At 36.7% G+C, this 14600-nt stretch overlaps 1 protein-coding gene across 1 annotated transcript in view; it reads left to right on the top strand.

Annotated features, from left to right (window-relative positions):
• Positions 1–46: 46 nt before the first annotated feature.
• The window catches only part of GRPR (gastrin releasing peptide receptor), a gene marked incomplete at both ends in the record, with an annotated part of 60019 nt that continues 45465 nt past the window's right edge, over positions 47–14600 (top strand). The window contains one exon of the mRNA XM_081326373.1: positions 47–462. Coding sequence (XP_081182499.1) covers positions 47–462 — 416 coding nt within the window. The remainder of the gene's footprint in view (positions 463–14600) is intronic.

Genomic DNA, 14600 nt, shown 5'->3' with positions numbered 1-14600 from the left:
TTTTTCCTTTAAAACTGAATATTCATTTCCTAGCCAAATCCCAAGGATGACGGAGGACTGCATTTTTCTAGATACAGAACTCAGTGACTTTATTCTTTGTAACGTTTCTACTGATCAACATACAAATTTCTCTGTCTCCGGCGAGGACTTGTTTTATTACAGATTCCTATATGCAATTCCAGCTATTTATGGGATCATCATTTTGATTGGACTAGTTGGTAATATCACCCTGATTAAAATCTTTTGTACAGTAAAGTCCATGAGAAATGTCCCTAATTTGTTTATTTCCAGCCTGGCTTTTGGAGACTTGCTTCTTTTGATCACCTGTGTTCCTGTGGATGCCAGCAGATATTTGTCTCCTGAATGGCTATTTGGTCGAGTTGGATGTAAACTTATCCCTTTTATTCAGCTTACTTCAGTGGGGGTGTCAGTCTTCACCCTCATGGCTCTTTCTGCAGACAGGTAAGTGCCTTTTTGAACATCTCTTGAGATTCACTCATATTGTCTGAATGCAAACATAGGTTGCAGTTGTTTTAACATGGCTGAAATGTAATCAAGGAAAAGATTGTGACTAATTTATAATGAGAAGCAAAGAAAATCATGCTTTAGAGCACTTAAAGCTACACATGAAACATGGTAAGGGAGTTAAATTTCCAAGGGGGATCGCTGTGATATCTTTTAACTTCAATACTCTTTTTTTGTGCTGAACCATTATTATAATGCAATTTGATACAAGTTTATCCAAAGTAAACTCTTTGAGTTCAATGGGACTTACATACCTAAATGTATAGATTTAGAGTTGCTGCTTTTAACTACTTTTAACATTTGAAGTCAATGCAAATAACTTTTAACACTTGACAGACTTACAGGTGGAATATTATTATTTACTCATTTCATTTTTAATTAAAACTTCAAAAAATATTCTAAGCACGTTTGTAACATTTAAAATGTTTTGTGCTGAAAAAATGAGGTTTCCTAGTGATAAATCTATTTAAGATCATTTAAAATTAACACATTTGTAGTTTGTATTTCTTTGTGATGAATTGAGGTAAAACACATGTTCAAAATCCATATTTACTTATTTTTCTGCAAATCTTAGGTGTTTAATGACATACTTTCAATATCACAGAAAGAACAGCTTTATTTGGTGCTAAATGCTTTAGCTTCAGTTATTTAGAATGATGATACAGAACAAAATACAGCTTTGCACAATTTTTTTTAATTAACAAATTTCTTAAGGTAAGATTAACTGAAGGAAAAAAACTATATTAACCAATTCACTGGGCATCTACTTAGAAAAGGAAATGAATAGTCTAATTATTTTCCCATTTAATTTTATATATAAGGTCATTGCTTAAATAGGCTCATTACTAATAAAATGAATTAGATACAACCATTAAAAAGTACCTCTTCATAATTAAATTTATTTTGCTTTAAAATTATTTTTTAAAACACAAGAGTGTGTTTTTACCAATACATTAACTGTCTAAAATCTGGAATTCTTTGTCTAAAACAAATATGACAAAGATTTGATATCTGGCATAATTTCAAAGTAAATTATGGGATTGTTTTGGGGTTGGGTTTGCTTGCTGGGCAGTATGTATGCAACTAAATTAGTGAAGGAAACTGAAAAGAACAACCATAGGTGTTTCCCCAAAGCTGTGATTTTGTGTCACATCTGTTCATCTATCTGTGTCCTTTTATTCAACTCAAAAAATTCATTGCATGCACAGAAAGCAGAACTCATTCAAACATTGCAAGGACTAGTATTAAAATTGTAAGGAAAGATTATTATCTTGGCTTACACCAAAGAGACTTCATTTAGTATTAGCTACAGAGTTGTTTTGAAGACATTCATAAATAAAACAAGATTAAAAATCCTTTCTATTTAATCCTATTGTCTGGTCATCTGACTACATTTTTTAAATGTGAAGAATGAATTTGTGACATTGAAAGCCCCCATGTGTCAAAGCCAGTAGATTTTTCTTTTTGCAATACTAATACACATATAATACAGTTGTCACAAAGCCATTCCACACATTATCCAGAATGAGGTGGGGGAATTTTGTATTGAACTATGTCCTTTAGAAGGGGAAATACCTTCTTTAGAAAATTTGTCTTAAAAAATAACTCCATGGGCAAGTTATCACTTATCTAAAAATATGAAAAACAGCCACACCCAACTAGCTGACCATAAGCTGCTTCCAATATGCATAATAAGTCTCTGAGTGGCTTCTACAAATATGATTGTGTAGTAGCATGAATTTCCCATGATCACAACATAAGATGAGATATAAAATGTATGTATGTATAAAATGTATAAAATAATAAATGTATGCATGAATTTTTAGTAACTTGCAAAAATGCTATATAGAAATGCATAAACATTAATATTTAATATTGATATATGAGGAACACAGTCCAAATATGAAGGAAAAACAAATGCACTTATTTTTATTGAAATAATAGCCTTATATTCTTCAGTCACTTAACCAAAAAACAGAATAATAAAGTTGCAAGGGAGGTCTTGGAGGTCTTCTAGTCCAAACCTCTGCTCAAATCAGAAGACCTTTTACAATTTCAGACAAATGGTTGTCCAGTCTCTTCTTAAAAACCTCCAGTGTTGGAGCACCCACGACTTCTGGAGGCAGATTGTTTCACTGATTAATTGTTCTCACTCTCAGGAAATTCCTCCTTAGTTCTAGGTTAGTTGTTTCCTTTATAAGTTCAAGGAATTAGTTCTTAATTCGTTCATGCATTACTTCTTGAGCAACCTTCAGGTGATTTGAATGGCACTGAAAAAGGCTGATCCCCTTTCCTTGTGGCAGCCCCTCAAATATTGAAACACTGCTATCAGGTCATCCTTAGTCCTTCTTGTCACTAGACTAGACAAACTCAATTCCTGCAACCATTCTTCAAAAGTTTTAGCCTCCAGTCTCCTAATCATCTTTGTTGCTCTTCTCTGCAATCTTTCTAGAGTCTCAACATTATTTCTATATTATGTGACAAAACTGGATGCAATATTTTTGTGCTCTTACCAAGGCATTATAAAGTGGTATTAGCACAGTCACTCATGCGCTCGTGACCTCCCGTTTAGACTACTGCAATGCTCTCTACATGGGGCTGCCCTTGAGGACCACTCGGAGGCTTCAGCTGGTGCAGAATGCGGCCGCACGAGTTGTGATGGGGGTTTCCCGATACTCCCATGTAACACCTCTACTCCGCGAGCTGCATTGGCTTCCGGTTACCCTCCGGGTGAGATTCAAGGTGCTGGTGATGACCTATAAAGCCCTAAATGGCTTGGGTCTGGGATATTTGAGGGAACACCTGCTGCCAGCATCAAGTTCCCTTCGTCCAGTGCGCTCACACAGGGAGGGTCTTCTCAGGGTGCTGCCAGTAAAAGACTGCCGGCGGATAACACCCAGGGGGAGAGCCTTCTCTGTGGGTGCGCCTGCCCTCTGGAACTAGCTGCCCATGGAGCTTAGGACTGCCCCTGACCTTCGTTCATTTCACTGGGACCTGAAGACCTGGCTCTTTGAGCTCTCCAACCCAGGCTGAGAATTTTTAACTGGGGTTTTTATTTTTAAGGGATGATTTAATCTTTTTTAATTGTTTTTAACTTTTGTATTGGTTTGGTTTTAAATACCCTGTAAACCGCCCTGAGTCCTGCGGGAAAGGGCGGTATATAAATCTGATAAAATAAAAATAAAATAAATAAATAAACTCTTTACATAATCTTGATTTTATCCCTTTATTAATGCAGCCTCAGACTGAATTGCTTTTTTGGTGACTGCAGCACACTGCTGGCTCATATTTAAGTGATTGTCCACTAGGGTCCTAGATCCTTCTCACAGTTACTGCAATTGAGTGAGGTACAACCTATTCTGTACTTGTGCATTTGTTTTTTCTTGCCTAAGTATAAAACCTTAATTTTCTTACCATTGAATTTCATTTTGTTAGATAGGGCCCAGTGTTTTAGTCTGTTAAGATCCTTCTGTATCTTAAGTCTATCTTCTGGGGTGTTGGCTATTCCTGCCAGCTTGGTGTCATCTGCAAATTTAATGAGTTCCCCTTCTATCCCCTCATCTAAATTGTTTATGAAGATATTGAAGAATATTGGGCCTAAGACAGAACCTTAGGGTACTCCATGTAGATACTGTCCCATTGAGGACTACATGTTGAGTGCAGTTTGTCAACCAGGAACAAATGCATCTAGTGGTGCTGTCTATCCCACATTTTTCTATCTTTCCAAGAAGTAGGTTGTGGTCTACATTGTCAAATGCCTTACTGGAGTCCAAGTATACTATGTCCACAGCATTCCACTGGCTCACTAATTTAGTCACTTTGTCAAAGAATGCAATAAGATTTGTTTGGCATGATTTGTTTTTGACTAATCCATGTTGGCTTCTGGTTATAACTTTATTTGTTTCTAATGTTCGCAGATCTGTTGGTTGATTATCTTTTCCAGGATAGTTGGAACTTACAATCATTCATTTAGTGACCATTCAAAGTTACTATGGCACTGAAAAAAGGGACTTATGTTCATTTTTGAAACTTATGACCATTGCAGCATCCCCATTGTCACATGATCAACATTTGGACTCTTGGCAACTGCCATATATTTATGAGAGTTGCAGTATCTTGAGGTCATGTGATGACCTTTTGTGATCTTCTGACAAGCAAAGTCAATGGGGAAGCCAGGTTCATTTAACAACTGTGTTACTAACTTAACAACTGCAGTGATTCACGTAACAACTGTGGCAAAAAAGATTATAAAATGGAACAAAACTCACTTAACAATTACCTTATTTAGCAAAAGAAATTTTGGCTCAATTGTAGTCGTAAGACAAAGGTTACCTGTATTTATTTGTTTGTTTATTTATTAAACAAATTTATATAGCTGCCCAGTTCTGGTGACTCCAGGTGGCTTACAAAACTTCCAGGATGGGCCACATGCCATTTTCAGAAGGCTTTAATGGATAATCTCATGTCCTGCCTACTTTTAGCATGCTAGAAAGGTGATCTCCCCTGAGTTTTTTTCCTCTGCCTAAAAAGTAATGTTTTGCTGGCATAACTGGAGCAATCCAGTCCATCTGCTGAACTACTTTTATCTTAAATAAATGACCCTGTACCAGTTGTCTGGTGTATGCTCCAGTGCTGTTGGCCTTCAGTGGCCATTTTGTGCTGGGCTGCTTGCCAGGAAAAGGTGGACTTTGTAATCCAAGTGAAAAGAAGAACTGTAAATATGTTCTGGCTTTTCGTTTGTTTTTAACCTGTCCTCAAAAGACACTCCCACAGTCGGGGAAGTAATCACTGATTGCTTTTCTTGTGTGCATTGGAAGAGAAAAGGAGCACAATCCAGGGAAAAAAATGGGCATCAAAGTAGTCAGAATGATGGAAGAAACTGAAATATGTGAAAGGATTTCTTAAGCCAACTTCATTTCCAGTTGGCCTACGCAGAAGAGACAGAGAAGCCCTTAGTCTTATGCACATTCTGACCTTCTCTACAGAGTGATTTCAAAAGGTATTTATTAACTTGGAGAGGCGTCTTACTGAACGTAAAAGGGATTTATGAAGAGAATTGAACCTTCTATTTCCAGAAATTCAGCATCACTGAAAGTACTAGTTTTAACAGGAGGAAAGGGAGTTCTGATAAAACTATACTAAAAAGTTGATAGTCCAGGATCTCATATTGGAAAGGAAAATTCTCTTGAGTCTGTACTCTACTGTGCATAAACTGATGCCACCAGAGAATTAGAACTAAGAATACAGTTCAGACATAGTTTTCAAAAGAAAGTGCTGTATAAAATTAAAAAGAAGAGAAATAATTATAAATGACAGCATTTACAAAGGTGATAGTTATAATATCAGACATTCTTGTATCAGAGAATAAAATTTATTTATTTTTTTATTTTATTATATTTTATTTTATTATATTATATGCATAAAATAATGTTATCTACACTTTGGACAAAAAAAGAAATGAAAAAATGGATTTGAATTAACATAATCATATTTATTTTTTATTATGGAATTTATTTTTCCAGAATTGTAAAAATATAATGGGGAAGGGATGTGCTGTAGATGTGTTTATGATGATTCTTTTTCAAATTCCTCACAATATACAGAGAATTATAGCCTGTGCACTAAACTATATTTTTATGCATAGATCATACTAGAGGGACTCAAACAAATGAGGACAGAATATGCAAACAATCACTGCCACTTCAGAATAAAAAATATTGAATTATTTTGCAAGCAAAGAAGCAAGCTAGAAATAAATTGTAAAAAATGAAAAATAACTGTCATATTCCGGCTGAATGAAACCAACAAACTAAAATACTACAGACATGATGATGAACTCCAATGTTAACTTTATTAGGCAAAAACAATCTGGCAAGTTTGAAGGAAAGGTAACTCTAAAGCAATGGTGGGAAACAGAATTAAAAGAGTAAAACTTTCCCTCCCCTCTCTGACAGTTCAGGTCACATTGTCCAATACATCTTTAAGTAATTGTTATGAGAGGAAACTTTAGTTTGCCCAAACAACTCTTCAACTCTCATGGTGATAAGAAGCACCTGTAGTTTCAAAATTTTCCCTTCTCCCCTTCTCGCACTGTTGACAAGCCAGAGGCATGCAGCGTTCCTAAACACAGTAGGTTTCACAGCTTGATAGGTCTCTTCCCCCCCACCCCATCTTTTGCTAGGATACATGACCACTGCTTTTCCAGAATGTGAAAAGTAAAAGATTGTGACTAAACAAAATTTTAATGTACAGATAATACCACCAGAAATTATTTTATCCTTTTTAATAAATGTTGTTATTGATGTTAAGCTCACCATGGAAAACATCATATATTGTTATGTATAAGGTAAACGTAAAGGTAAAGGTTCCCCCGCACATGCGTGCTAGTCGTTTCCAACTCTAGGGGCCAGTGCTCATCTCCATTTCAAAGCCGAAGAGCCAGCCTTTGTCCGAGGACGTCTCCATGGTCATGTGGCCAGCATGACTAGACGCCAAAGGCGCACGGAACGCTGTTACCTTCCCACCGTAGTGGTCCCTATTTTTCTACTTGCATTTTTATGTTCTTTCGAACTGTTAGGTTGGCAGAAGCTGGGATGAGTAACAGGTGCTCACTCTGCTACGCAGCACTCAGGATTCGACCCGCCAAACTGCCGATCTTCTATTCGACAAGCTCAGCGTCCTAACCCACTGAGCCACCGCGTCCCTTTCGTTATGTATATACAGTCTTATTTAAAGACTGAAGTGCAACATAACTAGATTCTAAATAATCTATTTTTCAAAACACACAACAGTCCAAACAGTAAAAGTAAAGTCCAAATTAAGAATATTTCATTCTTAAGAATTGTTTAATTTAAAGTGGTTTAGTTGTAATAGAAGGTTACATTCAAAATAGTTTTCAAGAGTATGTACAAAAGATTTTTTTTTCTAGCATCAGCTAAATTAGACATATTACATTGAGAAAAATGTTTGATTTCATTGCAGAGATGTTAACATAGGAAATAGATTATTTTGTTATCTAATTTTACCTTCCAAAAGACAGAAGCAGATGAAAAATGTAAGGTTCTTTCCTGTTGGCTTTTTTAATTAGCTGTTTTAGATTCTAAAAGTTTAGTTTCTAAAGAAGTAACCCTGTAAATAATTTTAATGTCCTCCTCTAGTGCAGGCTCTTTTATGACTCAAGGACTTCAACTTCCAGAATTCCTGAGCCTGCATGGCTCAGCTTGGAAACCTCTCCCTTTTCCCTCAGCATGGCTGGCTCAGGATTTCTGGGAGTTGAAGTCCACAAATCATAAAAAAGGGCCAAGATTGCCTAGCCCTGCAATAGGCGTTCAGAGGGAGCTTCTTCTTCTTCTTCTTTTGCAAAAAAAGGTGCCGGAACGCTGTTCTGAGCATTCTATGACAAAAAAAGCTGTGTGTGTGTGTGTGTGTGTATACACATATAGCCATTGTTTTTCAATCAATCAGAATAGAGCAGGAAGGGACCTTTGAGGTCTTCTAGTCCAACCATCTGCTCAAGCACAAAACTGCTCAGGCAGGAAACCCTATACCATTTCAGACAAGTCACTGTCCAGTCTCCTCTTAAAAACCTCCAGTGGTGAAGCACCCACAACTTCTGGAGGCAAGCTGTTCCACTGGTTAATTGTCCTCACTGTTAGGACGTTTCTCCTTAATTCCAGGTTGCTTCTCTCCTTGATTTTTCTTGTCTTGCCTCTCTGGTGCTTTGCAAAATAAGTTGATGCCCTTTTTTCTGTGGCAACCTCTCAAATACTGGAATATTGCTATCATGTCCCCTCTAGTTCTTCTTTTCTCTAGAATTTTTTTTACATATTCATGTTCCCTTTATACTTTAGCAATGGGACAGAAAGACATTCTTTTTCTAATAAGAAGGACCTTACATGTAGTCTCCAATTTACAACAGTTTGATTAGAGACCATTCAAAGTTACAACGGCACTGAAAAAAATGACTTAAGACCGTTTTTCACACTTATGACCATTGAATGAATGAATGAACCTTTATTGTCAAAGTTCAACCATGTATACATTGAGATTGGCTGAGCCTCCCTTCATGCCCCCACCATCACAACTCACAGTGACAACAAACCCACCATCTTGTTACACCATGTGAGCTAATTGCACAACACACCAGCTTCGCAAGTCAATCATACATAAAATTATAAAATTATTTCCTGTTTAAGAGCCTGACAGCCCATGAATAAAAGCTGTTCTTCAGCCTGTTGGTACGGCTGCTGACCAGCATCCCCGTGGTCACATGAACAAAATTCAGACATGTGGCAACTGACTCATATTTATAACAGTTGCAGTGTCCCAGGGTCATGTGATTCCCTTTTGCAATCTTCTGACAAGCAAAGTCAATGGGGAAGCCAGATTCACTTAACAATCGTGCTATTAACTTAAAAATTGCAGTGATTCACTTAACAATGTGGCAAGAAAGGTCATAAAATTGGGCAAAACTCATTTAACAAATGTCTTACTTACCAACAGAAATTTTGGGCTCAACTGGGGTCATACGTTGAGGACTACCTGTTGTGTAGTGAGTTCTTTGGGGGCAGGAAGCAAGACGAGAGGTTTCAAACAGGAACATTTCTTTATTGAGGCAAACAGGAACAAAACTGAATCACAGGCTTCTGCACAGCAAATCAAATGCACAGGTATAGTATACGTGGTAACTTGCTCAATAGTAGTAACTGTGAGAGGGATCTCGGAGTCCTAGTAGACAATCACTTCAATATGAGCCAGCAGTGTGCTGCAGCTGCCAAAAAAGCCAACACAGTGCTAGGCTGCATTAACAGAGGGATAGAATCAAGATCAAGTGAAGTACTAATACCACTTTACAATGCTTTGGTAAGGCCACACCTGGAATACTGTATCCAGTTTTGGTCAACACAATGTAAAAAAGATGTTGAGACTCTAGAAAGGGTACAGAGAAGAGCAACAAAGATAATCAGGGGACTGGAGGCTAAAACATATAGGGAACGCTTGCTGGAATTGGGTATGTGTAGTTTAATGAAGAGAAGAGTGAGGGGTGACATGATAGCAGTGTTCCAATATCTCAGGGGCTACCACAAAGAAGAGGGAGTCAAGCTATTCTCCAAAGCACCTGAAAGCAGGACAAGAAGCAATGGATGGAAACTAGTCAAGGAGAGAAGCAACCTAGAACTAAGGAGAAACTTCCTGACATTTAGAACAATTAACCAGTGGAACAACCTGCCTCCAGAGGTGGTGAATGCTCCAACACTGGAGGTTTTTAAGAAGAGACTGGACAGCTATTTGCCTGAAATGGTATAGGGTTTCCTGCCTGAGCAGGGGGTTGGACTAGATGACCTCCAAGGTCCCTTCCAAATTATTATTATTATTATTATTATTATTATTATTATTATTATTATTATTATTATTATTATTATTATTATTATTATTATTATTTATACAGTTGGCCACTAGGCGGTGACCAATAGATTTAAAGGAACCCATTCCCGCCCCAAATCATCCAATGATCTTCTTGGAGACTGCATGTCTGGCTAGTCAGCGACCATTACACAGACACCTCAATTGAGCAACCTTAAGCAGCATTCAAAAGACACATGGAAGCAATTCAAGTAAAATCCCAATACATTACACTACCTGTATTTTAAATAATTTTAAAGTTATTTTCATTGTATATCTTCTAAATATATATGTAGTTGAGTTTCTACATGTTTTTCTTTACTAAAATTCTGGAATAATCAAAGTGAGCAAAACAAGCCACATATAAGCCTTTTATATGCTATTGGTTCCAATAGGATAGATTAACTTTCCACTGACTTCATTTTAAAAATATTGCTTTTAGAATATTGCTCTTTCTTATCGAAGAATGGCCATCTAGAACAGACATAAATCAGTCTGTGGTTTGAGAATGACCAAGTTGTGCTTGACATAGACTTGTTCCCACATCACAGATTGATTTTGACATACATTTTTGATATTGACATACATTTTTGAATCCTGTAGCAATGCATTTTTATATAGTGCATTGCATATTTCGTTATGACATACTGTTTGCCTAGTGAACTGAGTTAACAGCACCAAGTGTTTGTGGTCACATTGCCTGAAAATTACATTTTGAGGCACTTTATGTCATTGATTAACAACTGTGAGCATGATAACCATGTAGTGTTTTATCAAGAAAGAGAATAGATTCCAATTTCAAATGATGAACGTAGTTATCATAACCGTTAGATAAATGGATCTACCAAAAGTATGACAATAGCATTAACAACAAAATAGAGAAATAGGTTTCATTCTGTTTGGTCTCAAAACATCAATGTCATTGATTAACAATTGTGAGCATGATAGCCATGTAGAGTTTTATCAGTTTGTGAAGAAAAAAATAATTTCCAACCTTGAATGATGAAAGTGTTTATCACAACCATTCAATACTCAGATCTATGAAAAGTATGACACTAGCATTAAGAGCAAAACTGAGAAATAGACTTTTCTGTTTAGTCTCAAGCCATCACTAGTAGTTCTAAATTGATTTTGAACACACAAAAATGACTTTTCAATATTCTGTATCAAATTTGTGGACCAAGAAACACAAGAAGACATCAGACAAAGAATCATCCCCAATGTGCAACGCAACAATGTGAAACAGCCAAAAAGAGAGAGCACTAAAGACACTGAATCAAGATGAAAGCATCGTAATCCTACTGGCAGACAAAGGCAGACTGGCAGTAGTAATGGACAAAACTGACTACAGCAGCAAAGCCGAAAACCATCTCAGTGACACCAACACCTACCAAATCATTCACAATGATCCAACAAAACAGCTAGAGAACAAAATAAAGACACCCTAAGAAAAATGGAAAAAGAAAAACAGCTAACACCACTAGAGAGAAAACATATGCAACCACAAGATTCCTCCAAACCTGGGTTCTATGGACTACCTAAAATACGTAAGAACAGGATCCCTTTATGCCCAATTGTGTCTCTGCCTGGAACACTGACATACAAACTAGCAAAAAGCCTGCAAAAGAAACTCAGACACCTGGTCAATGATTCAACCCACTCAATAAACTCCCCAGAACAATTTCTCCAATGCATCAAACACACCAAGATCAACAAGAAAACATTTATGGTCTCCTTTGACATCACTGCACTCTTCACCTCAATTGACATCGACCCGGCTAAACAAACCCTACATCACCTACACACTAAACACTATACCCACCAAGATGAGGCCACTACAGAACACTTCATATCCACAGAAACCATTATGAAGCTCCTGGATCTATGCACCCTGATGGGATCTCCCATATCAGGCCTAATAGCAGGAGCAGTCATGCAACAACTCAAATCCATAGCTCTACCACCATCCAACCCAAATTATGGACACATTACATCAATGACACCTTTGTCATCATCAAATGCTCCCAAATTGAAGAAATACACCACCTACTCGTGTATTCCCTGGGATCAAATTCACATGCGAAAAAGAAACAGACAACAGACTTCCATTCCTCGACATCAACGTAAGGAGACTAGTCACTGGAAACCCGCTTCTACTGCAAACCCATGCACACAGACCAGATCCTCAGCTTTGTAAGCAACCACCCCACTGCACACAAAATAAGCTGTGTCCAGACCCTCTTCAGAAGGGCCAGGATACCCTGCAGCAGCACAACACTAAGAAAAGCAGAAGAGAAGCAGCTGCTCAACATCTTTCTCCATACCAGCTATCCAAAAAACTTCATATTCTGATACACAGCACCCAAACCACAACACACCACACAGCCAACCACCATGCAAAAACTACACCCAAAAGGGATATTGGACAAGACAGCCAGAATTCTCCAACCCCTAGGAATAGCAATAGCCCACAAACCCACAGCCACACTCCAGCAGAAATTATCCAGAACCAAAGAGAAGACATAGAAGGATGAAAGAAACAATGTTGTGTACAAAATCAACTGTAACCAAAAAATGCTCTCTTTTGCCAATCTCGAATTAATACAATTCTTATTATTTGGATAAATAATAATTAAATATAAACATTTTTCTAATATTTCTGCAAATAATAACCACATTGATATAAAGCTTCTTTTCCTAGTGGACGATCACTTGACTATAAGCCAGCAATGTGCAGCAGCAACCAAAAAAGCTAACAAAATCCTGGGTTGTATAAACAGAGGCATAGAATCAAGATCACGAGAAGTACTATTACCACTTTATGTAGCCCTAGTAAGACCACACCTAGAATACTGCAGCCAATTTTGGTCACCATACCACAAAAAAGATGTTGAGAGTTTGGAAAAAATTCAAAGAGGAGCAACTAAGACGATCAGGGGCCTGGAGTCTAAAACATACAAAGAACGGCTGTGGGATTTGGGTTTGGCTAGTCTAAGGAAAAGAAGAAATAGGGGAGACATGATAGCAGTGTTCCAGTATCTGAGGGGCTGCCACAAGGCAGAGAGGGCCAGGATGTTCACCAAAGCACCAGATGGAAGGATAAGAAACAACAGTAGGAAACTGACCAAAGAGAGAAGCAACCTGAAACTAACAAGAAATTTCCTGGCAGTGAAGACAATCAACCAGTGGAACAGCTTACCCCCAGAAATGTGGGTGCTCCATCATTGTAGATTTTTAAGAAGAGACTGGACATCCACTTGTCTGAGATTATATAGGTTCTCCTACTCGAGCACAGGGCTGGACTAGAAGACCTCCAAGGTCCCTTCCAGCTCTATTCTATTCTAACTGATCATCTTGATTGCCTTATCATAGATCCTGTTTAAAATTCTTATTTAAATTTGTTTTCCCCACAATATTGAAAACAATTCTTACTGGTTAAGATTTTCATTACACTTAAGTATGTAAGTCTTTTTCCTCATACAGGCCAACCCAACACTTTTACACTTCTCATACCTTAAAAAAAAGAAAAAAGTCAAAGAAAAGAAAAAGAAATAAGAAGATAGAATATTACTTAAAATACATATTCCACTTAAACTAAAGTACATTTATATCCAGATTTTTTTCTCTTCTTTTTAACCATATTCAAGCATACGTTTAATCTTTAAGTGTTCCATTTAATAAATTCAATTATCTAATCTTTTAGATCTAATCAAAACATTTTTATCCATTCAAAGTTTTCTCAAGATCAATTTCACTTAAATATCTAAAACATTTCCTTTATATAAACCATCCCAACATTTTTATATTTCTTATGTCAAAAAACAAAACACAAAGGAAAAAAGAAAGAAAAAAATACTATATTACTTGAGGGCTCATCCCTCTTAAAAAAATTCATTTATATGCAAAATCTTTCTATTTATTTAACCATATTCAAACAGATGTTTAATTTTCAAATATTCCCTCTGATAGATCCCATCATCTAATTTCTTGATTCTCACTCTAGCCTTTTTTTTGCCAGACATCTTTCCTGATCAATATGTTTCTCTGAAACAAAAAGTCTTCTCATGCTTTTGTGGATGTTGTTGTAGGAACAAAAGGCAAATCAGGTGAGATGTTTTTATAGGAAGGTTTCACCCCTCCATATCATTGAATTTTTTCCCCTTTCATTCACTCTTAATTTCTCTTATCATTTTTTGTCTCTTAAGTTTTCATAGTTCCCCATCTAGATATGAAAAAGATGCTAAAATAGATGGTTTTAATTTGGGGAGAACAGAGTTAGATGAAATACTTTAAAAATGGATTTAAAAAATGTATAGCTACTTATTATATAGGGAATTAGAGGAGGAGCAAGTTAAGGAGTCAATAATAAAATGGTCAAGAAATTTTGGATATACGATTGAATTAGATAGATGGCAGCAATTGTGGGAAAGAAACTATAAACTGACAATGGTGACAGCGTATAAAGAAAATATGTACAAGATGTTCTACGGATGGCATATGTCTGCAGAAAAACTAGCTAAAATGTTTAAGGACAGTTCTATGAAATTTTGGAAATGCCATCAAATACCATGCTTTTTCTATCATATGTGGTGGACGTGTACAGAAGCTAAAACCTATTGGAACATAATTAAATCATGGATAGAAAAGATGACACAACAACGTATACTGTAGAA

Source organism: Vipera berus, assembly GCF_964194415.1.
Source record: "Vipera berus genome assembly, chromosome: 4".
Classification (NCBI taxonomy): Eukaryota; Metazoa; Chordata; class Lepidosauria; order Squamata; family Viperidae; genus Vipera; species Vipera berus.
Note: the sequence above shows the minus strand (reverse complement) of the source record. Positions and strands in the feature narration are given on the sequence as shown.